We start from the raw sequence: 27892 nt of genomic DNA, 5'->3' as shown, positions 1-27892 counted from the left end.
GAGAAGGTATACTGTACTATGAGTTTAGCTTTTCTTTAGCTTGGTCTTAAAGGCAGCTTATCTGACATATATCCGCAGCCCCAAGGCCATTTCATTAAATTATACAATTCCATCCGTGTTTGACTGTACAAGGTGATACTTTATATCTGAAGTTAGTCACCTAAAACGACACTTTTCTTCTAAGAATATTAGTCAATTGACAGTAAAGCTTGTCTGTTATTTCCAGATTTGCAACTATGGGCACATTATGTGTTTTTTTTTATAGTGATTGTGAGTGGCAGAGATAGATGTATGTGTGCACCAATTCCTGTGCTATAAAATGAAGACGATAAAAAGAAGAAAAGACTCAATTCAAGCATCTTCTGTTGATTAAACTTTATATACATCATGTTATGCAAACACAATACAGGGCGTTGTCAATAAAACAGATGGATGAGTTTTGAATTTTAAAAAACAGAAGTTGTAAAATGCGTCAGTGCTGTGGGTGTAGTGTAGTTCCTCAGCTCATGTTGTGTACTTGTTGTAGTTTTGGAGGGTGTAGGTTGCCACGGTATCCAACAGCCAACCGCGTGTCACGACTGTAGCTCGTCTAGAGAGACCTGTTGAGAAGTGACAAAATCATATGTCTGTAATGTACATCCTTAATATTTGGAAGAAGTACACAGAGATATTAAATACTAATCTGCATATTATCAAGAGCTCACTTTTATTAACAACTTTTAAAAAAAAAAAAAAAAAAATTACATTTAATCCATGGTGTTTTACTAATCCTAATCCTCTCTACTTTTTATATGATTATTTATTAGTTCATTAATGTTGCATTATTTGTTTATTTTATTTTATTTTTTATTTGCATTTGTCTGTATTTTATTTTGCAAATCCATGCTTTTTATATTATTATTATGTACATCGTTATTATTTCTTTTACTCTAAGCCTATAATTTCTTTTTACTTCAGCTCTCGGTTTTTATGCTGTTTGTCTATAAATTGATAACCCTTAACTTTGACATCTTAACCTGAAACTCTTACATCTATATACATATATTTAATGCTTTAGCTGTGATATATAACAATATATAACATAAAGAGCCAGAGGTGGGACCAAGACATTGTCTAGCAAGTCACAATTTAAGTCTCAAGTCTTTGCAATCAAGTCTCAAGTCCTAAACAAGTCATAATGTGCTCTTCACCAAATGTAATGCCATTTTAACAACAGAGTAATAATATAAAAATCATGAATGCTTTGCAATGCAATAATATTTTAAAACAAGTTAGTTGAAACAAGTGTTAAAAGATGTACAACTGAACTTAATCATAATAAAAGTATTAAGTGTCGACTTGCTGGGAATGAATAATATTAACGTTTGATGGAAATTAAATGATTCGAGACACTTTTAAATAACATATTTTTTAATCTTTGGGCTTGGGGGAAAGTATCAAGTATTTTCAAGTCATAAGGCGGAGAGTTATTAGTGTTAAAGTCTAAGTCTAGTTGCAAGTCGTTTTTTAAATTCTAGTCCAAAGTCATCAAATTTGTGACTCGAGTCCACACTTCTGTTAAGAACTACAGTACGAGTTCTGAACCAGACAGCATATCAGTATTCCCAAAAATTCAGGTGCTTAAACCTTCACTGTTCATTTAACCCAAAAAGCAAATCTTTGCTCATCATCACAGATCATGCAAATTTGTAAAAAAAAAGCATCATATTCCTTTAAGGCAATAACCTGAATCAACATGTCCAGCATGTGTCTTGTAAAAAATAATCTGGAGTGTGTGTGCGTCTATATTCACACATTTCCATTACATCAGCGGATGATTGAGAGCAAGAGATGGGATGTGTGTGATTTCAATCAATGGTGGAAGAAGAAGAGGATAAAGGAGGATAGAGGGGTAGAGTGATGGGCTACTCGATTACCTGGGCTATGAGAGCCAGAGGACGTGGAAGAGGAAAAGCTGCATTAAAAATGCAGCAGAGCAAATTAGGATGCCAGGAGGAGGGAGGGAGGGAGGGGGACTCGGAGCCACTTGCTCCCTCTCTGTTTCAAACTGTCAGCCCTCCTCATGCTGTGGCAGCCTCTTTCTTCTGTAGCCAACTTGTTTTGACATTTCCCCCCGGCTCCGATCTGACATTTTTTTCTCTCGGCCATTTCTCTGCTGCCTGACTTCCTTCACACTCCCTTTCCTGGCGAGTCACTCCCCTCGCTCTTGTTGGGAACCTGTCTCCTCTTGGCTGGCAGCGTCTGCCATTTCACCGTTCTGTCACTCTCCAACTGGTCCTCACACGGCCACAAACGCATTCAAATCCCACGTACTAATGGACGGACCGGTGCACAGACATGCACACCGGCCAGAATGCCTATGCCTGTGGGGACCGTTTCTTTACTACAGCGTATTCAGATAAGAAATCTGACCTTTAACAATATTTTAACCAGTCACCAATACTGTAAATTGATGTTTAGTTTACCTATTATGTATTCGCATTAACCCTTTCCATATAAGAGGACTAAATTGTGATAATCTTGTCAAAATCTTTAGTGTCAGAAAACACTACAAACGTTTTAAGGGAACAAACTAAGTCATTAGCTTACCCTTCCGTCTCTTAATAGGATGCTTGAACACTCTAGCTGTGTCGAGCAGGAAGTCTCCAATAAATCGTTTTAGTTGCCTTAAATTCATTAAAATAGCCTCTCCTTGGTTTCTTTGTTGATGCCGTTCAAAGTGTCCAAATACAGGAAACAACAGACTTGGTGGCAGGAACTCTCATTGAAATTGTTTTTGTCCATTATTCTCCGATGAAAGGAAACCTCACCATGTGTTATCACTTATGTTGTAAAGAAAATTATCTTTGCAGTGACAACATGTATTCACAATATTGACTAACTTTCTCTATGAACTTGCATACTGGCACACAATTCCCGTCTGACTCTCTATACTGTAGGTCTATGCTTGTCTCCAGCTTCGAACCCTGAGGTGAAGCCCATGAAGGAATTGTGTAATGGGCTCCAGCTGCTGCTGTCAGTCTAATCTCTATCTTTATGAACTATGTAGGTGTTTGTGTGTTTGTGTGTGAGAATCAAAGAGAGATTGAGTGAGAATAACTACATAAGATTGAAAGCGTGTTATAAAAGTAGCAGGTGAAAATGAAATCTTTAGACTCACTGCTGTATGCGGACGACGGCGACTCTGATCCAGGCTGTACGACGACGAGCTGATGAGACTTCTGCGTAACAAAACAAAGAGAAATTATCCCTAATTTAGAAGTACAAATTAGCAATAAGTAGAACATATATATTCATCGCAAGACTAATTGAAAACAAATATTTTCACACCTGCCTGTCAGATTATCTATTAGCAACCTACAGTCTTCTTGGCTGGAACTTGCTGGCTTAAGGATTGTTGTTTAGGCTCTAGCGGTTATTGGATGTGGGGATTTCAGCATTAGTCAATCTTTATTATTAGTAATGTGACACTTGAATGAAACAGTTTAAATAAAATTTATCTCAGGAGGCAAATAATAAACATTATGGAGGCTGCAGCTTTTTGAAAATGACCAACATGAAGGCACAATAACCGACACTCTTACCTGTTTACTGTCGAGGAGAAGTGGATCTTTGACTACAGCTGCTCCACAGAGCTCCACCATCCACTCCATATCATCTACAATAAACACACACACACACAAAGTCGGTTGTAAATGTTGACTGTTTTGGTAAAAACCCAGTTTGATAAAAGTATCCATGGTCACGCCGAAATGCAATTCTCTCTACTTTCACCCCTTTAACCCCCGAGGGGATACCGAGCGAGCGGAGACTTTCTTTGATCGGAGGGATGGAAAACAGGTCAATACTTAAGTCTCCACTCAAATCAATATCCCACTCAATCAGTAAACACACATTAACTTGGTTTAGAAAAAAAAAATCGGTATATATATATATCGGTATATCGTTTATATTTCAACATACATCAGACACCAAACACAACTTCAAAAAAATCAAGATCAACAGCTTCTCGGGCTGTACTCAACAGTCATGACGTTGACATTTAAGTTCTAAATCAACATTTGAATGTTGCACAGCTTTTTTTTTTGTTTGTTTTGTGCATTCATTCTGTTTAAACACGGCATTTCTGCACAGTTGCAATTCTACTATTTGTAGAATTAGATTCCGGTGGTGGCTGCGTAGCATTCTTTCTGACTCGTGTGATCCAAACTAGAGCTACAACGATTAATCAGTTAATTGATTAGTTGTCTACTATTAAATTAATTGTCAACTATTTTGATTGAGTAATTTTTTAAGAAAAAAAATTTAAAATATCTGATTCCAGCTTTTTAAATGTGAATATTTTTATTTTTTTTACTCCTTTATGACAGTGAACTGAATATTTTTGAGTTGTGGACAAAGCAAGACATTTGTGGACGTCATCTTGTACTTTGGGAAACATTGATCGATATTTTTCAACCATTTTCTGACATTTTATAGACCGAACTAATCGATTAATCGAGAAAATAATCAACAGTTTGATCAACAATGAAAATAATCGTCCTAATCATAAACATTTCCAATAACTCTAGAGCATTGTTAAGTCCTAAAGTCAGAACTTATTACGGCTGAAACGACTCGAGTAATTAAATTACTAAAACTCATCCTTCGTTTTGAAGCTTGTTTTGACAGATAATGTTATTATGTGCAATTTAAATGTCAATTTGTGCCGCACACAAAGGGAGGCACTCACTGACAAGTTGTATTCATTAAAGAAAGTTGATTTAATAATAAAAAAAAGGACTAACTCATTTAATCCAATTAATCACTTTATTCAAATTGAAGATTTTGTTTGAGGATTTTTTCAGGGTGATGATGTCATAGAATATGACAGACAAACCTCAATAGAAGCTTAAGATGTAAAAAAACAAACATGCAGTACAGCCCTAACAGCTTCCCTTGTTTGTTACCTATAACATGAGAACACTTGTGTCAGGAAAACCACAATCAACTTGCGCTGTAGGTAATCTCATCATTTAACATACACAAACACAAGCAATTAAATAATGGATGAAATCCCGTTGGGCTGAAGGAAACAGACTCCATCATCATGTTTGTGCCATGTAAAAGAAAAGTCTTTAAACTCCTCATGCTAGCTAGCAGATGTCGACCCATTAGCAAAGCTTCATCGATCCGGCAGGCAGTGGGAGGATGCAGCAGAAGCACTTTAAGAGCCCCAGGAAGAAGGAAACCAAAGAATGCTGCCATGTGGGGTTTTTAAGCAATGTGCCCCCCGAGACCTTCACCCATGATCTATCTGTCCATTCATTCATGCTGGAAGGGTAAAGCAAAAAAGTACTTCGTATGAAGGGCAACGAAGCTCCTCTGTAGTTTGAACTTGGGAGGTCATTCACAGTTTAAATCATCAGGACCAAACAAGGTTGACCAGGTTGTTTACGCCAATTCTAGAAGGTGAGAGCAGCAGAAGCACTTTTGGCCACAACTGAAGGCTCATTTTCAATTTCTTTCAATAAAGAAATCCCAGGCAGCTAACTGACACCATAGCAACCGCTGTGCAATATGACGGCAGCACACCAGAAACGTCTCACACTACTCCAAAGTCCGTATTCAATCCACCCACACTCTGGAAACACTCGTCATTGTTCTCCGGTGCCAAAAATGACAAGCCGGGGTTAAAAAAACAGCACGTTTTCAAGCTGCGTCAGTCAAAACCTCTGTGAGCTACTTTAACTCTCCACTTTTTGTTATTGTTATTTTTTCTCCCCTTCTCTTTAAAAGCAAAGGCGAGTGTTTGTCTATCAGAGTCCTGCAGGACACAGACATCAATAAAACTGAATAAGTGCCGCTGAGCAAAGTAATTCTTCATTGAGAAAACAGAACGGTGCAAACAGCATGACGGCAGCTGGGAAAAGGCAACAATCCCATGAAAAATAAACCAACCTTTTTGCAATATTTTCTTTGAAAGCATATGCAAATGGAAGTGTACAGATCCTTGTTTTTGTGGTCAGCAATCAAGCATTATCTAAGTGCTGCAATTCATGTGGCGTTCGAGTGCTGTGTTTCAGAATAACAAGAAACCGAACAAGATTGAGCTACACGAAGACAGAAAATCAAAGTAATTAGAGATGACTATATAGTGGATGACATATTGCACAATATATCTGAGCATATTGAGCAATCTGAGCTAGTCTCTTGTTACATACGTTATATAATATAAAGACATTTTTTAAGTCCTACAGTGAAAACTTCAGAAACACCTGGATGAAATGCCGGCAGATATGTGAAGACAAAAATAAAAACCGAAAAAACTTCACTGACTCAACTCACTGCGTGAAACCTGTCTGCTAAGCATGTAAAGATGTTAATGAGATCTGCATGGACCAAATGCATGCTGATCTTGCCTGGCTGAAAGTGGAAGACAAATTGACACGCACTCCTCTAATTTTATTCAGGAATATATATCGGTTTCAAAACAACCTTTGCCTGCATTCAAAAATAACATTTTCTCAGAACAGACAAAAACCATGGAACAAGACAGGTTAGAAGAAAAGGCTGTTATATATATATATATATATATATATATATATATATATATATATAGATCCATTTCTCATTGGGATTGTCTGCCATACCGTGTTACATAAGCAACAAGTAAAGACGATTTTAAAAAGCAACTAAAAAGGTTATTCTTTGGTCGAGGCCTGTAAAGAAATCTCCCTTTGGTTTTGTGAAACATGTAGCTCAAAGCTATTTTAGATGTATTCAGATAGAGATATATATATATATAAAGATATTGGTGATGTAATTGTATTCATACAGTTTTAATTGGGATGGGTGGGGGGTGAGGTTGGTGATGTACGGCCCCAATCACACTGAGAAACGTCGCTAGAAACAGGTCGCCAGCAAAACCATTGTTTGCCACGTTTTTCTAGCAGTTTTTATGCTACACGAGGGAGAGCGTTCGTCCAACCAGGTGCCTTGTGTCTCGTGGCAGCCCATCAAGCGTCCAATGCTGGGAAGCGAGGCAATCCCTCGCAATAGAAAATGATATTCTCAACTTTTCAGTGCCAGGCGAGGAGTCGCAGCGCTCTTCAATGTCACCCAATGAAATCAAGCAAGAGGCGGACTTTACTACTTTACCACAGAGAGAGAGACTCTATGTGATCTGGGCCTAATGGTACGTGTCCACAGGGGCGCTTTCTATCCCGAGGGATCGCCTTGCTTCCCAGCATTGGATGCTTGATGGGCTGCCACTAGACACCAGGCACCTGATTGCTGCTGCTCCCAGCTTTCAAACCAGAACCAACATGGCAGCTCGTTAGGAAACTTTCTTCTCTCATATCACAAAGATAGTTCACCGAAATGTGTTTCTGAAAACATTTTATGAGAGAAATAAGCCATGCAGTTGCTGAAGCTTTCTTTATTTTCGATCGACAAGGGTTAGTTTAAAAGTTTCTCGGGAGTCTCCGGAGACGGCGAGTCGCGCCGGACGCCCCTGATTTGCATAAAGTAGCCTAGACCTCAACTTTGTAGAAAATGAGGAGTGGTCAGCGTGACGCCCCGTCTCTCGAATCGCGCCGCCACGCTACCAGAATGCATTTCACGGCTGCCTACACAGACAATGAATGGGAAGCGTGGAAAGGACGGATGTACCATAAGTGTATTCATGTATGTATGCATGTATCCTGTCTCCAGGAAGAGCAGCTGGTAACAAATAATGGGGATCCAAATAAACAATAAACAACAATGGTCAGGCTCTACTAGGTGGTGCTAAAGAGAGAGAGCATCAGTGTAACAGTTTCACTCTTTCTAACTGACCTCACACTTTCTAACATTGTCACGATAAAAAAATCTTACTACAAATTAGTTTCATTTCTCAGTAATTCTCTGATCCACTTTGCATGTTGCATTTCAGCATGTTACATGTCGTGTTGCTGATGTGATTTACCTGTAGTCATGTCTGTAAAAGGCCCCTGGAAGCACATCTTGTAGCCCTTCATGAGCAACTAAAGAGAAAAAAGAAGATACAAAAGTTAGAATAAAACGATCTATGGTGAGATGTCTGCAACACTTCTACATTCAAGCAAAAGCGGACATTTATTCAATGAATTCAACCTGCGGACAATGTTCAATAATACCGTATATGAGCAGCTGTAGCAAATACAGTGTGTTTCTGAACTCTTCCTCAGTCTGAAGGGGTTGCACTGGTAGAGCTGAAACACTTCACCGAGCATATCTCGCAATATATAAGAAGTATTTCTTACTTATTGTGTAAAAAAAAAAAACAACCGTGTTCATTTTTTGCTTTCGCTGTAATACTGTAAACTCAGGGATGAGTCGAAGAGAAAAGAGCAAACAAAGCCACCTTCACAGAGGTAATATCACGCTTTAAGCACGCAAAGAAAAACGACCTGTCCGACACCGGGGGGCACATTGTTTTATTGCGCTCAGGGTCAATAAACTTGCTTGAAATAGTGATTGTAAAATTGTTTCCTTGACCTAACTACAGCAAGGAAAAACGTGCGACTCACATCCCGGTCTCATATACAGTGTGCGGCTGGATGGAAGTGTTTGGAAGATAAATGTCCGAGCTGCTGGAGAGAGAAATAACTAATTTCTCACACCTCCCTGTCCATCCATAATGATCATTAGCCAGAGGTGCTTGGTGAGATAAAAAAGTGTTTCTGTTACAGATTTTTAATTTAGACAACACCTTAATGTCCTTCAGGAGGTATTAAGAGTGTGTGATGTGATAACAAACCCTACACACACACCACACACACACATATATATATGCACACTTTGACTGATTTCCTGCACATCAACATTCAGGTGACAGTCTCCTGGCACTCCATTTCATCTGTTAGTGTGTTTGTCACAGTGGTGCAGGTGACAGAAGGTGAGTACGAACAGGACAATCTGTCTGGCTCCATCAGAAGTACCGGCGCTGCGTTGAAGCCACTTAAATAAGCCTGAAATTACTAGCTAATTCAATTAGCGGAGGTTCTTCAAAGGCAGCGATACGGCCAACATGACATCCAGCCATTTCTAATTTTCCCCCTCAGTGGCAACGGAGCCGGTCCTGCTGGCCTTACACCAAGAGGAAAATTACCATTAGCTTTTTACAACAGGGCCTAAGAGCTAAGAGGCTGGTGCAATAGGAGGAAACATGTTCAAGTGCTGTTTGTAATTGGGACATTTTATTTGACTGTTCTTTCGTGGTTGGACGTAGTGCTTTCACAAACAACAAGGATGGCAATAATTGAGTTTTTCCTTTCTTTCTCTAAATCAGTTTTTTGTTTTTTTTACTTTACAACGCTCTTGAGTTATTGGAAATGTTTGAATTTGGGCTGCAACTAAGGATTATTTTCATTGTCGATTAATCCGTCGATTATTTTCTCGATTAATCGATTAGTTGTTTGGTCTATAAAATGTCAGAAAATGGTGAAAAAAATGTAAATCAGTGTTTCCCAAAGCCCAAGATAACATCCTCAAATGTCTTGTTTTGTCCACACCTCAAAGATATTCAGTTAACTGTCATAGAGGAGTAAAGAAACCAGAAAATGTTCACATTTAAGAAGCTGGAATCAGAGAATTTAGACTTTTTTTTCTTAAAAATTACACAAACCGATTTTAATAGTTGGCGATTAATTTAATAGTTGACAACTAATCGATTCATTGATTAATCGTTACAGCTCTAAAGTCAAGTAGAAAGAGAAAAACAGCTTAAATGCATTTATATTGTGAAAAAGAGAAGAGCCTCTTCACTAGATACAGTATGTTCTGCTCTGTTTTTGGCAGTTTGCTTCACCAACTGTTAAATTACTTTTTAATGGGGGCATAAAAAGAGTGTGTGACTGTCAGTAGTTAGCGCACGTTTTTGCAATTTGAGGGTTACCTTCTAGTCACGACCGCCTCTGTTCAGCAGTAGACGGAAGCATCGACTTCAACGGCTGTGAGTCTCAAATACCCGCTGCCTTGATAACCCAGCTGCACACGGACCACAGAGAGATGCGCCGAGGCCTTTCAGGTCGGGTAGAATCTAACATTATGTTATCTGCAGAAGGCTGTTTGTGTACCAATTTGTTTCATATGTGGCAATGTGGTGTCGAAATGTGCAGTGGACGGGATCAAACAGATCCAAAACAAAACGTTCCGGACCGGGATGATAATTTCAAAGGGGAACATACTGGCTGTAGCATTGTTGTCGGAGAAGCCAGCATTTCAATTCATCATGTTTCTTTAATCTCTGATGCCATATCATGGTCATTGTAGGATTTATTACAGTAAATACATTACATATTGGTCCTTTAACAAATGCTGCTGCTGCTTAGCTGAGGCCACCTCTCCCATCACACTCCATCTAGTCCTTGCCTCGCGACGCCATCCCACAATTTTTTTCTTGACTCACTAGTAAGGATGAATTAGCTCGTGCCAGACATCATTACAAGTTCGCTGGAAAGCAGACGGCAGCTTCTTCACTGAGACACGAACATGAACTCTTTCTAAACCTGATTGTGTTTACCTGCCCAAGGAAGGGACTGAGATTAATGTTTTTGTAAAAGGTCCCTGACAAACAGGTTTTATGAATACATTTAAATTAAATGAATGCATAGCTGGACTGTCATGTTTTCTGATTTCCAAACAGTTGGAAACATTTTTCTTGTAGCTTGGAGGAGCAGTAAAACCACATTATAATTTAAATGTTTGCTGACTGGTTCAGTGCAGATTAGAGTTTCATCAGCAACATTTTAAGGGTTCAACAATAAGGATTGCCCGCTTGCCCGGGGAAGGTAAAATGTCATGTCGGGCAAGTAAATCTAGCAGTAAAAAAATAATTAAACACATTGTTTTTTTTCCGGAGCTGATGATGGAAGTAGCTAAGAATACCTCTCATATATAGTATTGTTGTTTTACCACTGTACAGCACTTTGGTCAACTTTTGTTGTTTTAAAATGTGCTGTATAAATAAACTAATTTGAAACTTGAGCCGTCTCACTTTCTTCTCATCACTTGAGAGCTGCACATGCACAGTACCGATCGGGCAATTTGCGAGAAAACGGCGGTGGGTAAAGACAAGCATTTCAATCATCCTGGAAACAGGAGTTTAGTTGGGTGGTGTTAAGAGAGGATGTGGGCAATACTACAACTATGTATTGCCCAGTTGACCACAAGTTTGAGAGCAAGGTGGATAAAACATGACAATTAACTTTAGTCTTTGTTGTTATTTGAAAATCACTAATAAATAAAACAATTAGTATAGGGGCAAGTAAAGATTGACTTTCTGATCCACTGACCTGACAAGTTAAAAAAAAATCAATGTTGAACCCTGCATTTGAATCAAACGGACAGTTGTGAGGCCGTATGCTGATGTTTTCTGGCTACTGTTAATCAAATCTGATCAGATTTTTAGTTGTAAACTGTTAATAAATAATAATTAAGGATGATTTTTTTTGTATTTAAAAATGTGTTTTTTGCTAATTAAGTCATGAATATCCAATGTTATAGATACAAACTTAAGATAACAATTATATTTAATTGTATTATATTTATAATAATTTAAATGCCCCTAACATTTGAGAAATGTTATTTTAATGTGCAAGTATCGAGTATATATGAATGAAGATCAGAGATAAAACATGAAAGCTGCAGGTGAAAGAAAAGAGTCACACACGCTGCCACTGTTGGATTCCTCGGGGACTGACTTTAGCTTTCACATTCTCACATTCGGAGGCGATTTAGATGAAATAAACAAAGTATAATAGCCATCGTGTTCAGTCTGTAAGGGACTCACGTTATTGTCTTCAGTGGTGCGAGCTCTCATGGGGCCCAGATGGTTGGGTCCATTCACCACGTCACCTCTCACTTCAAAGACACTCTGTTGGAAAACAAAGCAAAATGACTTCAGTATATGTACAATGGGTACGTGAACCTCCACTCACAATAGTATAAAACCTTTCCTGTTGCTGTTAGCTTTTAAATAAGTGAAGTAATTATTCACTCTGATCTCATAAAAGGGCTGATTTTAAGCTGACTGACAGCTAATATCATTTGATTTATTCTAAGGGTCAAAAATGCTCATACAACATTCTTCAGTTTGACAGAGTTCCTCTTATAAGTGTATGCAGTCCATCTCTGCATACACTATATGATGCATAAAAATGCTCATAAACTGGCCTGGATGACGGAGAAATAGTTTTAAATTAATGGCGATGCTAAACAAAGCTTGGCAAAGGATTATGCTTGAGGACCAGATGCGGGGATTACTAACGCAAAAGGATGACAAATAATCTACGAGGTATCGCGGGCGGACCACATGGGGAGATTCATCATGCAGCCTTAATTCAACGTCGAGACATACAGAGATGTAACGGGAAGTCACCGGTGCACAAACTCGAAGAGCACGCAGGCGAGCATACCTCATCCAAGAGTTTCTTTTGTTTGAAGCACTCTGAAATCCCTGTGGAGAGGGAAAAAAAACAACCTCATGAGCTTTTTGTCAGAAGCACAAACAATATTCTGGTGGCTATTGTATTATATAACACTCCTTTTATTCCAGCCTATCCCCCCCCCCCACATCATGCTGTTTTGTATTTAGAGTAATTGTTGTAAACACATCGGTGATGGAGCTTGACAATAAAGCGAATCAGGACCTACACTGGAAGCTCACCACCCACTTCCTGCCTGCGATGCCAAGGAAGTACTTCAGTGTGCGCTCACATACCAGTTGTTCATCTGGCAGAGAAGAGAGAGAAAAAACAGAGACGTGTGAAAAGATGTGCCGCATAAACACATCTTGATTTGACGCTTTTAATATAGGTGTTATAGATGAGGTATAATTTGCTTGATGGTTCCTATCTTTAGGGCTGTGAGAAAATATCGATACACATGAGTATCGTGATATTGTGTTTCGTGATACTGTACCGATTCTTCAAAACACTATCGATTTCTAATTAATAGTTTACATGCAAAGATTCGTGGCAGATTCATTTTGTGTTGCGTTTAAAACCATAGACTGTATATAAGAAGTGGACGTAGTCACCCATTGGTTTGTGGACTGCTGTTTTGACGCCTCAAGTTCGTCATTTTGGCCGTCGCCAACTAGTTTTTTTGCAACCACAAGTGACACAAGAGGGTGGAGCTAAATACAACCGAACGCTGAATAAGACATTTTAAGGCGACCAAAATGTTACAGTTAACTTTAATGAACTGAAAACACACTGTGTTTTTATCATAGAACTTTAACCCTTTCACAGACAACTCCCAGACCGGACAACGCCGTGGTAGCGACCTGTCAATCACAAGGTAGCCACGTCCTTAAGCATACCCTGCTTTATGGTCTATGTGACTCTAAATGGGACCATAATTTACTAAATGAACATCATGCTGTATTGAAGAAGACTTGAAACTAGCAATTGAGACCATAAACTCATGTTTATAATGTTTACTGAGGTAATAAATCAAGTGAGAAGTAGGGTCATTTTCTGATAGACTTCTGGCTATTAGAAAGAATGCAAGATTAAGGCATCCTAAACAGTATGACCTGAGTTTGTTTGTGATGTTGACAACCTCGAGGTCAATCATTGTTTAGCATGCATCTTACTTTCAGGAAATACTTTACTCTCATACTGTAGCAGATACAAACAGACCTTGTGTAGAAAAGAATACCTGTATGCTCTTAGAGGTGCTGAAAGCTTTAATTTGATGCAAGATAAAGCATAATATATGGCTATAACTACTGCCCACTCTTCCCGGAAATTACTTTTTTACCATGTTATCATTTATGCTACTTAAACTGTAATTACTTTGGTAAATCCTGGTGTAGATGTATTGTAAAGAACTATAAAGAAACAGCTCTTTCTAAACTGCACCGACAGTTTAGAGTTCAACCCAACACAGAGAACAGCTTCACAGGGACAAATCATGGTTGATCAGCAGGGTCAGGATAAGAGATACAGTGATTATCCATTGATTCGTATTGCAGGCAAGAGTTAAGTGCACGTTATTGATGCTTCTCAAACATAACTTCATTTCAAATGATTATTATTTTATGCTAATGGTTAGAATGGGACACCTCTCGCTCCTCTCCAACCTTTATCAACAAAGATCAAGAGTCCCAGCGTTCCCATTTTTTTGGTTACCCGGGAAACAGCTGCCATTATAAAAAAAATAAAAAAAAGGCTTCTTAAACAGTGACAGTTAATGTGGTGCTTTAGAGACAGCGAGCTCTGAAATTAAAAATAATCTATCAGAGAGGGTAATTAGCAACAAGCGGATGAATGGAGGAGAGAGTGCGTGGGTGAGCGGGAAACAGAGAGCTTATCTTTTAGGGAGCGCTTTAAAAAGACGCACAAAACAAGCTGTAACTACGTGGAAAAAGAAAATGTACTTCTGGAAATGAAAATGTTCTTGCTCAAGAAAATATTAAAAAAAAACAGGAAGTTCAAAAGATTTAAAGTGAAATTTTCAATAGCAGCTTTAATTGCCCGACTGTGCACCAAGTCCAGTGGATCAACTCAACACTTATGAACTAAATGTTGACATAAGTCCGTTTAAAACATGCAGTCTTATCCCTGAAATGTTCAGGAACATTTCCTGCATGAGGGAATGGGTGTGTGAATGGGGGCAGGGATCGATATTCAGGGAAATCTGCACCACTACCGGGAATCTCAGTTTTACAGATCTATCGAATAAATAAACGTATCGATTAGTCCATAAAATCGTACGAGTGTTAGTCGACTAAGAATTTCTTTGGTCGAGGACAGCCCTAATTACCTCCATCTGCTGGACGGTCCCTTGCCCCATCTATTCCGGCATTGCCATGGTATGTGTGAAAATGCGCAAGATGGAAATGTTCCTGAATGTCGTGCATGTGCGAATAGTGAAAATCACAAGCGGTGTCTGAAAGGTTATCTCAGTAATTTACCAGGAACTGTGTGTGAAAGAGGCTATACACTCACACTGCCTGCACGTGAGCATGCTTACCTGTGTGCATTATGATGTGGGTCACCTCCGGCGTTACCTGGGAAACCACACGGGCACCAACTCGCTTGGCAAACCTTTTGACCATTATCTATAGGAAACAGTATGTGATTGGTTAGTGTTTCCTGCTATGGAAAGTAGCCAAATAGACCCATTTATTGATTGAATGTGCACCTGTTCATTAGGGCCTAATCCAGACGACGCCAACACCATCTTAGCTTTACTTCTCTCTCTCGGAGGAGTGTTATTTTCTTTGTCTTCTTGCTCGTCTGATGGTGAACTGTTGCTCTGTAACGTTTTGGCTGCTGAACTTGGACAGGGAGTCTTGGAGGCTCCGGTGCCTTTTACACTCGGTCCTGTGTGTGTGGAGCGCTGCGGTGCTGAACAGAGAAAAACAAACAAATAAAAAGAAAGAGTCAGCAACAGTTAGACTGAACTTAATCTGATCTGCCAATTCTTTTTATATTGGGTATCTTTATACAAACACATTTTTGTCACACAGAGCTTCACCTTCATTAACCACACAGTCAGGCTACCATGCACCGGACAAACCACTTCAACTCTGCTCAACTCCAAACCTTGCTGGCATACTAAAAACATTTTGAAAAGCAAAGATGGAGATAATATCTCCAAGTGGCAGTTAGACCTCTATATCTGTACTCGCAGAATCCTAGTGGATGCATGATAGCATGTGTCACATTCTTTACAAGTCTACACCAGTAGCCTTACCCGTCTCTGCAACGCCGCCAGGCTTTGAGCCACTGGGCTGGGTGACCCCGTTGCCATCAGATGGTCTCGTGCCGGGCTCTCGCTCTACTTCTGGAACAGCTTTCCTGCAGAGGATGACGTGTACATTTACTTTTTAAGGAAATAATTATTTATTTTAATTTAAAACTTTATTTATGTAGCAGAATTCATGCATAAAAATGCAACACAAAGTGCTTAACTTAAAAGCAGATATCACAACATTAATGATAAGACAAATAATTAAATTAAAATTATAGCATTATTATAAAAGAAGACCTTCACACAGACTGTTCCAAATCTTTGGGGCATAATTAACAAAGATTGTCTCTCTGTTTTTCCAACCAAGAAGTTGGAGTTAGAAGATCTAAGGGACCTAGCAGGCACATATGTCTTAAACATGTCAGACAGATAAGACGGGGCAAAGACATTCAGTGATTTAAAAACCAATAAAATAATTTTAAAATGAATTCTGTGACAGATAATGTAAAGATCGGAGTAATGAATTTGGGCTCTCTGTCTGGTTTTCGTCAGGACACTTGCTGCCGAGATTAGACAACATGGTGTAGATGGTAGGTTCAATTGCCAAAGCTTCTGCAGGGATGTCCAGCGCTGATCTGCAAGGTTGGTATTGGGGCAGATCAGGGCATTTTTCAATTCATCAATATCGAGCTAGATCTATTTCTGATCATTTGTGTATTTGCATTTGCCGGTGGACCACTGCTCTAAAGTGCTGCCGTTGTCTAAAAGCTACATTTGAACTATTTTTTCATGCTGGAGATGAAGAACGTCTGACCAGATCCCATCCAAATATTCTTGAAACAACAGATACACTCCTCTCTTAATGGATATAACACAGACAACACTACAAAACACCACTAGAACCAAAGACATTAAAGGGTATAAGGTTACTTAACAGTGAGGTCAAACATATCTAAACTGTTTTTTTAAGTGTAGGTTCTCAATATCGATACTGTGCAGTCGGAAAGTATTGAGACAGTGACAAACTGTTAATAATATTCATTCACATACCTTAATAGACAGATCTCAAGCCCTACCAGGTCCTTCCTTAATATAATAGCTGACACTTCTGAATATCTAACTACTCATTTATTTAATTTAATTTTGAATTCCTTCCTTATTATTACCACCTAGTCATTTTATTATTATTATCATTATTTTTCCAAAAATATTAATTATTTTTACTTTTTTATCTTTAATTTATTTAAGTTGTTATTACAAGAATTATTCTGACTATTATTTCATCCATTTTTGTTATGTTTGTTTTGTTATGTATCATGTCAAGCTCTGTACGTCATCTTGTTTTCTTAGTCTTTTCTTGAGTATTTCTCCTGTTTTTATCATTGTTGTACCACCTGTAAATTACTAGGTTTTTTTGCACCAATAAAAAAACAAAACTAATAATAATATAATATATATGGTTAAAATGCTGACTCAGCTTTAAGTTGTTTGCATCCACAGAAATCCATTGTCTCCCGGTTTTAGGGGGAGAGAAAGTAACAGGTCAAGGTAACATAAAGTCAATATTTGGTTGCAAATCCTTTGCAGTCAATGATTGTCTAAAAGTCTTCGATCCACAAACATTAGCAGATATTTGTAATCTTCTCCTGTGAGGCTCTGCCTGCAGCCGTACGGACTTGTTGCTCAGTTACTGATCAAGAACATCATACTGTTTGGCAGTTAAAAAAACCTAGGTTGTCTTGTCTGCATGTTTCGGGTCATTATCCTGCTGCATTGTCCTGAAAGAAGGGGATTATGTGCCGTTGTAGCTGAACACCAGTAACTCATAGTCTTTGTTTCATTTCAAATCAAATATGACGGATTAGAGCCAAAACAATAAAAAAACACTGACTGCATTGTGCAGCTGTATTAGGCAGGAAGATGTAAATGTCGGATCAGAACTCGGTATTGGCCGAAACTCAATATCCAGTTACTCGAGTCCTTTGCTATCAGAAGTTATTTTACAACTCATGCGCATAAAGTTTTGGAAGTTCCTCTCCTTTGTTTTGTTTTGGCTTCATGTATTCACAGAAATACTGACGACTGGCAGCGTGCCTGCATTTAAATCACCTGCACCAACGTGATAATGGCTCATTGTCATATACTCCAATGCCAACCATTCTTTCCAGTTTCACCATTGCACTCATGGAGTATTTGCTTTTTATTTAGAACTTGTATAGCTAAAGTCCTCCTTGTTTTCATCTTTCCATCTCTTTCCATCTCTCGCTTGGAGGACGGCACTTAGAACGCTGCAAGGCGAGAGGTTGGAGGTGGGGGGGGGGGAGCAGTCGAGCGGGAGAGATGAATTACTGTGGCAACACAAGTTTCCCTCTAAGTGCTCTAAATGACATATAAGATGCAGTCAGTAATGACTTTTTTATTCTCCACAGCATAAACAGATTCTGGGTTCATTAGTGAGATTATCCGCCTGTCCTCTTGAGATGCATCACCCTCAACACACACACACACACTAACTCGCCAACTTTCTCCTTCAGTTACAGACTGAAAGAGACCAATTACATGCCACTTGCTTCAGTTATTGTTCAGCTTAATACGGCGCTATTGAAATATGGCTCAATTTAAAATGTATTAACAATGTATACAATCCTCTGAGGAGTGAAATACAACACACTGAGGCAGATATCATTTCATTAGATTTGTTATTGAAGTTTGACTTTAGGGATTGTCACAGCTGATTGTTTAACTGGCCGAGTGACCAAAAAACTAACCGGCTGCTGGCCGTAGCTTCATATTTAAAGGACAGGTATGAGAGTGTTATCAATCTTCTCATCATACTCTCTGCTGCCAGGAAGTGAAGAAGTGTATTTCCCAGAATGTCAAACTATTGTTTTTAAACTTGCACGTACTTTGTAGGCACTGACAATTACCACAAATACATAAATGATGCCTGAGATAAGACCGGAAAGATCACAAATGATGACAAATCTCCCTATCGTATTCAATGATATCATGAGGCGGATGAACACAGAGAATTGTCAACCTCTGTAGGATAGAAGACAGTTAACGTGGTGAATCACGTTTCAAAGTGTCCAATTCCTGAGAATCATTTAGCGGTGATATCATCAGCTCCTCTAATCATTTCCTGCGTACTGCAAACAATGACTTGATGTTGGGAGGCAAGCTTTTGTGTTTTCATGTTAGACAGGAAATAAGGGAGCATTTACTTGTAGTTTGACTGCAATTATAAATGACGTAGGTTCAGTAGGACAGTCTAGTTTTTTCTTTTCAGTCTAGAGATTAAGCAATGAAGCTCAACTAAAGAACACACATGTACTATTGTATGTACTGTGTTTTGCACTTTTTTCTTGCTAACAATGTTGTGTGTTGATGTTTTTGTATGTTTCTTTATTATACGGCTTTGTTGAATACTCTTCTATTCTGATTGGTCAATTACGGCATTCTACGGTCTGTTATTTCTTTATAGCAGACTGCTGCTATGGATAACAGATTGTTACTATAGACAAAGTTCTGATCGTGGACTCTGGAGGACCATTTTTGTGTCAAATTATTGATTTCTTAAATAAGTAGGATAATGTACAGCGAGCGGGTCATTGTTGTGAAATAAACCCCGACAGGGCGATGCAGGAGTCTTGCATAGCCCTGAAGATGACCGGCTCACTGTACATTATCCCTTACTTAACAATTTTTCAGTGTCATTTATCATATATTCAAAATGTATTTCATAGCCAAACAATGAATTCCTTCAGTAATGTTACGGTTCATAGTAATACATTACTAATTTACTATAATAAATAAATCATGAAAAAATAATAATGAAATAGAGATTTCTATGCAGTAGTAGTGTAAGTCCAGTCTACCAGTATTTACTTACCGGTCTGAACCTAGGCCTGTGTCCTGGTCACACGGGAGGGGTCTGTGAGCGTCTGGGCCTGGGGACAGAAAACAATCATCAGCTCTCAATACTTGCACCAAGCTAAAGACCCTGACACACCAGTTTCGGGCCGTCGGTCAGCGACTGTCACCCTAGTTTTTGCGGTGTGTCCTGCACCGTTGGTACTAGTCTGTCCGTGTTGAAGGCGTTTTGGCCGATTCAGCATGTTGGTGAAAATAGTCAGCAAACGCAGCTTTGTTTCACGAACAAACCATAACAACGGCTTGTATATCTGCCGTCTTTGGTCTTCCGGTTTCTCTTTTTGAATGACAAATACAGACGACCACCGCCTGCTGGCGTGGAGAGTTATTTCCTGTCACGCAGGTGCAGAAGGTACGCGGTAGTCGGCTGTAGTCTTTGCAGTGTGTTCGAGTGCAACTTTTTGTCCAAGACACAGGAGACGTGACGCGACGCAACAGTCGGCCTTCGTCGCCCCTAGCTCTTTGATGACGGTTTTGGCCTTAATCGACTAATTTTGTCCGCTCTAAAGATACTTATCTGCTCACCTGTGGTTTTGCTGCTCTGATTCGTTTTTGAGGGCGCTTCTTTCACGGGACTGTCTTCTTTCTCCTGAAGCACCTCTGACACCAGAGCCATCAACTTCTCCAACCTCACCAGCTCCTTCTGCATTTCGATCTTTTGCTGAAAAAGGAGAAAACGAAGTGCAACATCTTATAATTAGAAATGAGTCATACACTTAAATAAAATACAAGGGGGGGGGGGACAAGAAGGAAAAGGAAGGAACACATAATGGCTGCATAGCTGGGGTCTTGCACTGACGTAAGAAGACAAACAATTGTCAATCAGTGAGGAGGGACCAACACTCAGCCAGTTAGTCATTACTGGAAGGGAATGGGTGCTTTTTCAGCCAGGCGGCACTTAGTGAGGAGAGTACATGGGAGAATAACAGAGTGAGAAGGTGATTATATAATATTTAAGATATATGAAGCAAGAGAGTGAAGCTTTTTCAACTGGTACTGGTTTGGAAGAAAAGAGTCTATTGGTTTAAAAGTCTGGTTCAATGCTTCACTGGACAAAGACTTTGAATTTCATCCTTTAAGTTGACAGCCAAAGTGCATTGATTATACAAGACACACAAACACGCAGCACAATAATACCAAACCTCTGTCGTCTCAGATGTGTGTAATCCTGGGCCCTTTCTAAACCCCGGGGCGTGAAAACTTACACTCGCAGACAAAGACAGTCGACAGATAAAAGTGAGAGCGCTGGAAGATGGATGAGGTAGAAAACAAGAATCATCTCCTAGGCGGCATTTCCTCTAACGTAAATGAAATGCAATTTAGAAAGCTGCTGAGGGGGACATTTTTTACTGAGCGAGGTAGTCTGTCATCCAGGAGCTGACAGTTTGGTTTGGGGAAGTGTAGGGGCTGCCCTCTATGGGCCGTAACGTGACAGTGCATCACTGGGAGCACAATGCTGAACAAGCAACTAGAAAGACTTAAAATTCTCTGTGTTAGAATCAAAGGTTGTTCATACACTGACTTTGACTGGTATTTTTCAACAGATGGTGTATTTATACTATGAATAAAAAAAGTATTTGAGAGCATAATATTTACCTGTGTAACGAGGACTTCGCTTGAAAATTGTGATGATTCGAGTTGTGAGGAAGCGCCGACGTTATTTACTGGGACATCACCTGCAGAGAGGAAATAATCGAATTGTTTTTATTATCAATTTAGATGGCGTTATTGTGTACCGCAATATCTCGATATATGATTTCATCACAATACGATTTCATTGAAAGACGATAAATTACCATATTGAGCCGAGCCCCAATAAAAAATTTAATTATTTTGGTTACTGAGAATCAACTTACATTCTTCCGGCGTGCCGAACAAGTCCACAGACGCTTGGCTGGAGCTAACACAGTCGGGGCTGGGGCACGCAGGTGGACGGCTCAGCTGTTGCGCTCCGCCGGCTGTAGCGCCCTCACATCTATGAGCTTCACTGGAGTCTCCCCGATCCTTCGAGGGAGGAGCTGATGTCCCGAAAATTTCCATCAAAGTCGGTAATCCATCTTCGCTGCAGTCTGACTCTGATGAAGACTCGAGCCTCTGGGCCCTCGTCCTCTTCCTGGGCATGCTCTTGAGGGAGGAAGGGGTGCTCGGCTCTCCGCTACCATGACTGGACGACTGCTTTGCTTCAGGGACAATTTGAACAACTGGTATTCCAAGGCCATCGGGAGTTAAAGAGAACTCTGTGTTTACAAAATGTTCAGCACTGGCAGCTGAATTAGACACCGAAATGCCGCCTCTTACTTTCTTCCCTTTGCCAGCGTCCCTCACGGTACAATCAAGCTGATTCTCTGTGATTTGAGAACACTTTGAGGGTTCGTTTACTTCCTCGTGTTCAGCGGCTGTGAAGTGGAGCCCAGAATCTACTACTTGAGGATCGACAGAAAGTGTTGACACTTTATTAGGAGTGAGGACGCTGCTTACACTATTCCTGGAGACACCGGTGCCGAACTGACCCGAACAACTGCTATCAGGGATCGAGGCTTCTACCACAACTTGATCTGGTTTCTCAACGACTAGTTTTCTTGTCGGGGCGGGCGAGTTAGAAGGAGATATCAAATCGCCGCAAGATGAGTTTTCATCGTCTTGGTTGGTGGTTTCAGATGCCTTTGTGTGTATCTGATTTTTTGCAGATTCAACACCAGAACAAACTCGCGGATTCTCTTCACCTTGCACGTTTTTTTGGTCTAAACCGCGGTTCCTTTTCACATTCGGACCGCCAAGATGGAAAGATTTCCTTTTAGTGGCTTTGAAGCTCCTGAGCAGTTGCTCCGTGTCCAGTTCGCTGTCGTTCCTATCCTCCTCGTTTTCTGCTCCAGCACATTTTGTGTGGCCAGCGAAGGTTTCCAACTGAGTATTGTTTGGGTTATCATTTTCAAGTGTTGGATCTACCACAGCTGCTTCAGTTGGACTTGTAGAGCTTGGCACCACAGTGACATTACACGCAGCACTAGCTTCAGCATTCTGCACTTCAGCATCTTCTGTCGGCCCCAAATAAGACGCTCTCTCACTAGACTGCATGTTTTCTATTTCTTCTAAATCTTCATCATATATACATCCGTTTTTTTCAGCCGTCTTTGTCACGTTTCCATTCTTAGGTGAAGCCGTATTGTCCAATATGCCACCTTCAGCTTCCTCAGATTTCTTTCCAACATTGCTTTCTTTTTCAGGTTTCAACTTTGCTTTCTTGTGACCTTCCTGGACTTCGTCAGCGAAGAGTTGAAGTCTTTTACTTCTCCTGGTGCTTCTCGTGACGGGGAGTTCTTGGTCTTCGCTGCTCGGGTAGTTCTCAATATGAACTTGGACCTCTTCTGACCTCGGTCTAGTTTTGGGGCTGGTTTCTTCGTTTTGAACTCCAACCAGAACAAGGGGTTTTGGCACTCTAGCAGGTTTGCCTTTTTCTGACTTTGTGTTTTTACCTTTCCTCTTGTCGGCTTTCTTTTGCTCAGTACTTTCTGACTTCGCCTTAGCTTGCTCTTGCAGATCGCTATCGACCTGCTGCGGAGCGTTACACATCCTTTTCAATGACTTCCTCTCTGGTTGCTGTTGTATATCAGACGCAGGACAGGGAGCCTCATCTTTGCCATCACTTTTGTCACTTTCCGGTAAGTTGTTCAACTCTTCCACGTGTTTGTCAATATCATTTTCCTCCATAACCTCCATCTGTTTTCCTTCTTTGAAAATGTCACTGCTGGTGTCATTTACTTCTATCCTTTGTTGCTCTTCCTCCATTTCACTTTTATCTTCAGAGCTTGTTTTCTTGGTGAAATCAGCAGGAGTGAGAGCATTCCTCCTCCTTAGTTTGGAGAAGGTTGGTGTTTCTTTAGTTGTTGGTGGTTCAACAAAAACATCAAGTCTCTTTCCAGTCCCTCTTCTCTCTCGTTTGTAGACGGCCCCAAACACCTTCTCTTCAAGGGCTTTAGCGCGATCCTCTCTCTTAGGATTCACATCACTGGTGTGTTGTCTGACATCTATCGTTGAAGCGGAAGAACAGCTGTCATCATCATCGGAGTCTTCGTTGGGTTTCTCTAACTCGAGACTTCCTTCAGTTGGGACTTTCATTAGCCACTCGGCGACTTTCTCCAGACTTTTCTTCTGTTTCTCCCCAAGAATCTTGTCAGAATCCAAATCCTTTTTCTGCTTCTTCCTTGAGGACTTTCTTAAAGGTTGCTGTTCGGTCTCGTCTGGAATTAATGATGGACGAAGGGAGGCTTTCTCCGATTGGACGAATCTCATTTTGCCTCTAGTTTTGCGTATTGACGTTTCCACAACTTCTGACATTTCTGTTTCCACTGGTTCCAAATTATCTGTAGGGCTGTGCATTTTCTTGTCAGAAGTTGGCGGGGCCTCTCCAAGGCCGCTGTCCAGGCCTTCATTTTCTGTGTCTTCAAGTCCCATCAGTCTTGCAAATCCATTCTGGGCTGGAAAAAGGAATGGGGAAATGACAAGTAATTAAGCTTTTGGAGGACGACGCACTTTCGAAATTCATAATATGACCAGCTTTTAAATGAAAGCAAATCTGCCAATTAATTTGAGATGAAAATATGCACCACCATACAAGGCCTCAAGATTTTACCTGCTATAGTCGAGGAGTGAGACCTTGAGAGATCATCATTGTCGACATTTTCCACGTTGTCAGGTGCATCTCCAAATGAATTCTCGTGACAATGTTTAGCAGCTTCAGCATCTGTGACTCTGGGTAGAGGAAAATACAGGTGAGAATTAGAGTTCTTATATAGTAAGCTTAAACTGAAACTAAAACGAAAATGTGTGTAGTGAAATATATTTTTAGTTACAAACAAACTAAATAAAAACTATATCCTTTAAGGAAAAATAAACTGAAACAATATCGCCTGGGTAAAAACTAAATAAAAATAAAATAAAAACGAACAAATTGATTTCAGTTTTAGTTTTTTATCTAAAATCTATCACTGCCGAAAAAAAGGAGACAACATGAATTTCCGTCAACTCTCGGGACATTGAACTACAGAAATCTAACAGACTTGACATCCCAGGAGATGGCGCTATGCTGCAATTGCGTCACTGAAATAGCGCAAAGATTAAACACTAAAGATTATGGCCATTCCTACACAGTTCTCCAACCATGTATTTAGGCCCTAACATAAACTAAAACTACTGTAAAACTAAAACTAAAACTAAACCTTTCTGAAAAACTGAAACTAAACGAGCAAACGCACTCTGAAAACTAACTAAAACCAAACTAAAATGAAATTGAAAAGTCAAAACTAAAATAAAATAAAAAAATTATTGAAAATTCTAAACTATTATAACCTTGGTGAGACTACAAGGGGAGCTAATATTGTGAATAAATTAGCATTTGGGTTATACCTTGCCTAGTATGTGTTTGAAGTGTGTCTGTATTATATTCTTTGTCTGAAGAAAAGCTTGACAATCAAAACATTACTTGGTGTAATTAAATATATGTTCATGGGAGCATTATATACTGTGCGGACTCTATTTCTCCCCCCACCCCCCGTCTCTTACTTGTTCTTCTATCCAGCACCTAGTATTTATCATCTGGATGTGCGTGCTTTTTACCAAACATTTTTTGCATTTGGGTTATTTTTCAAATGACGAACGAGTTAAATGTTCAGATGTCTTACCCTGATTGTCCATTTTGCTGTGACATTCCAGTTATGTCTGAAATCACAAAGGTATTGTTATTTGATAATGTAATGTAAGTTAATTTTACAAAGTCATTTTAAGAAGTCTGTGCAGTAGTCTTACAGTTGGTGCCAGTGTCGTGTTCATACGCCTGTATCATATCCTGCAATCCTGCCACAAGTTTCTGAAACCCAGGACTCTCCTGCAAGCTCCTGTATAAGTAAAAACAAATAATAATAAATACACACGTCTTATGGTAATGAGTAAGTATTAAAAAATAATGAATGTTACACTGTCATCTTGTCCGACCTTTTGGTTATCTTGGTTTTACACACTGGACAGTTAGCCCTGTTTTGTTTAGTGTTGTCCAAAAGTTTCATTATACAAAATCTGGTGAAAAAGAACAACATATTTGTTAGTGAATGCATGTAAAAAATAAAATTCAAATATGAGTTCCTTTAACAAAACGAGGAGTAATCAAACATTACTTACTTGCAAAACTGATGGTCACACTTAGTAGAAATAGGTGCCGTCATTAAATCCAAGCTACAGGGGACAGAAAGTATGAAGTCAGCAAAGAACACGACAGTTTTACAAAATGACAAACCTAATCTTTTAATCCACCAAAAATTGTGCAGATGCAGTATTTGTTTATTCATCTCCTTGGTCAGAACGACACTCACCATATGGGACACTGCAGAGTCTCCCAAAGGACTGAAATCCCCTTTCTGACATCGGTGGCCGTTGGGGTTTTCATGATGACTGTTTAAAAAGCTGCAAGTGAAAAATCAGAGCATACTCAGAGGCCGTAAACAATACACTGATTTCAAGTAGGGCTGCACGATTTTTGAGAAAATATCTAATTGCGATTATTTCGACTGATATTGCAGTTGTGATATTTGAGGGAATTTTACCTATTAAAATTATTATGGTGTAATTTTTATAGGAATCTGTACCAAACAAAGATTTTTATTATAAAGTAGTTTTCAGTAAATTTATAGGTAAATATTTGGGTAATTTGGCAGTAAGAGATTTCAAATAGGTTACTTGCTAATTATTACCTAATTACCAAATATAGTCATGGATTAAGGTGATATATTCCATAATTCTACAGTCTGGTACCACTGACTCAGTGTTTACAATTTTAAAGCTACCTAGATTGAAGAAGTGGCAGACAAAAAAACATGAGTGGCCTGTAGAGATGTTCAGTGACCTGCCACAGTGGCAGGTGAGGAAAAAGGTTAATTTCAGACCCTAGCTGTAAGCCACCTTAAACACTGTAGTTGCTTTAATGTTTTCCTTTTTAGATAACACATTATAGCACAACAATATCTAGGGTGAGTTGCCATAAAGTGGGACACTAGTGTTACCATATATTTAATTTAAACTTTAGAATTGCTTTTTAAAAATAATATTAAAGAAAACCTGTCTGCCATGGTGGCAGGTGACCTGTAACTTTCACCTGCCACAACCAACATTTACCCTGTATTTTGCAGGTGGCAGGTGCTAATTTCATTCCCTGCTTACAAACCACACATGATAATAAAGTGGTTAAATCCTACTTGCTGTGTTGTGTGTTTTCTGTGTGCTATAGGCTCAGTGGAAACAGATATTTTGCTCATTAAATGAGTTTCAGTAATGACAGCAAACGTGATGAAGCTCACTATTCCAGTGAGTTAACAGTGGTAATATTAAGTAAGTATATTGTCATGTTATATAAACAGTTTAATGTGTATTTACAGTGTGTCAGCTAGCTAAACATCAGGCTGCTATAGTTTGTTTTTAGGAGGTTACACAACTATAACCTCGCTCTTCTGACTTTCACGACAATCAAAACACTTTGTCACACAAATATGGGACTCAAAGAGTATACCATAGTTAGTTCTAACTACCCCTGGTTAACTTAAATATATATATATTGTCACATTTACCTTGTTTTCTGAGTTTGGAGTTTATCAACACAGGAAACAACCGCTTCAGTTTTCCCGCAACTACTCGTCTTCTTCTGCGGTTTGTTTAAGAGCAGAATGCAGCTCGTGTTGCAGATACAGCGCCGCCTACTGGTCTCGAGGATGAACCACATACTGGTCTCCAACAAGTACTGCATGTTTTCATGATCCTTTCTGGTTTTGGGGTGTTTTTTTGTTTGTTTGTTTGTTTGTTTGTTGGAAGAATAACGTCAATAATCAAAGGGGGGAGAACAAGAGTTAAAGATTGATTGAAAAACAGTAAGGCAAGGCAGCTTTATTTGTATAGCACATTTCAACAACAGGGCAATTCAAAGTGCTTTACAGAAACATTCAAGAACATTGCGACAAAGTGCAAAAGATCATTAAGACATAATTAAAACAGTTATAAAAACATAAAAACATTAAAACATTAAAAATTAGAAAATAAAAACAAGCTAAAAATAAAAGCTAGGATAGAAACTAAAATAGCGTAAAACACAAAAGAGTAAAAGTTCTAGTGCAGTATCAGATCATTATCTGGTTTAAGAAAAGGCACCCGCAAACAGGAACGTTTTAAGCTTTGTTTTAAAAGAAGTGAGAGTTGGAGCGGTCCTGCAGGTTTC

At 39.3% G+C, this 27892-nt stretch overlaps 1 protein-coding gene across 1 annotated transcript; it reads right to left on the bottom strand.

The window, feature by feature from the left end:
• Positions 1-360: 360 nt before the first annotated feature.
• Positions 361-27407, bottom strand: LOC141758717 (uncharacterized). The gene is made up of 21 exons (XM_074620344.1): positions 27252-27407; positions 26004-26094; positions 25813-25866; positions 25630-25710; positions 25444-25532; positions 25320-25356; positions 24272-24390; positions 21498-24116; positions 21238-21317; positions 20167-20302; positions 19601-19658; positions 15712-15815; positions 15157-15362; positions 14986-15073; positions 12658-12735; positions 12420-12460; positions 11795-11878; positions 7949-8006; positions 3585-3658; positions 3161-3221; positions 361-599 (listed from the first exon to the last, which is right to left on the bottom strand). Exons 2-21 carry the CDS (start codon positions 26075-26077, stop codon positions 505-507), a joined length of 4236 nt encoding a protein of 1411 aa, XP_074476445.1. The 5' UTR covers positions 26078-26094; positions 27252-27407; the 3' UTR covers positions 361-504.
• Between the last annotated feature and the right edge of the window lie 485 nt (positions 27408-27892).

This window comes from Sebastes fasciatus, chromosome 20 (assembly GCF_043250625.1).
Source record: "Sebastes fasciatus isolate fSebFas1 chromosome 20, fSebFas1.pri, whole genome shotgun sequence".
Taxonomy (NCBI): Eukaryota; Metazoa; Chordata; class Actinopteri; order Perciformes; family Sebastidae; genus Sebastes; species Sebastes fasciatus.
Note: the sequence above shows the minus strand (reverse complement) of the source record. Positions and strands in the feature narration are given on the sequence as shown.

What these genes read in the sequence shown, in the direction of transcription:
- LOC141758717 (XM_074620344.1), bottom strand. Translation starts at nt 26,077, where the DNA reads ATGAAAACCCCAACGGCCACCGATGTCAGAAAGGGGATTTCAGTCCTT. An exon ending in GATTAGGCCCTAATGAACAG is followed by an intron (nt 15,074 to 15,156) that starts GTGCACATTCAA and finishes TGTTTCCTATAG; the next exon opens with ATAATGGTCAAAAGGTTTGC. An exon ending in GTGGGTGGTGAGCTTCCAGT is followed by an intron (nt 12,461 to 12,657) that starts GTAGGTCCTGAT and finishes CCCTCTCCACAG; the next exon opens with GGATTTCAGAGTGCTTCAAA.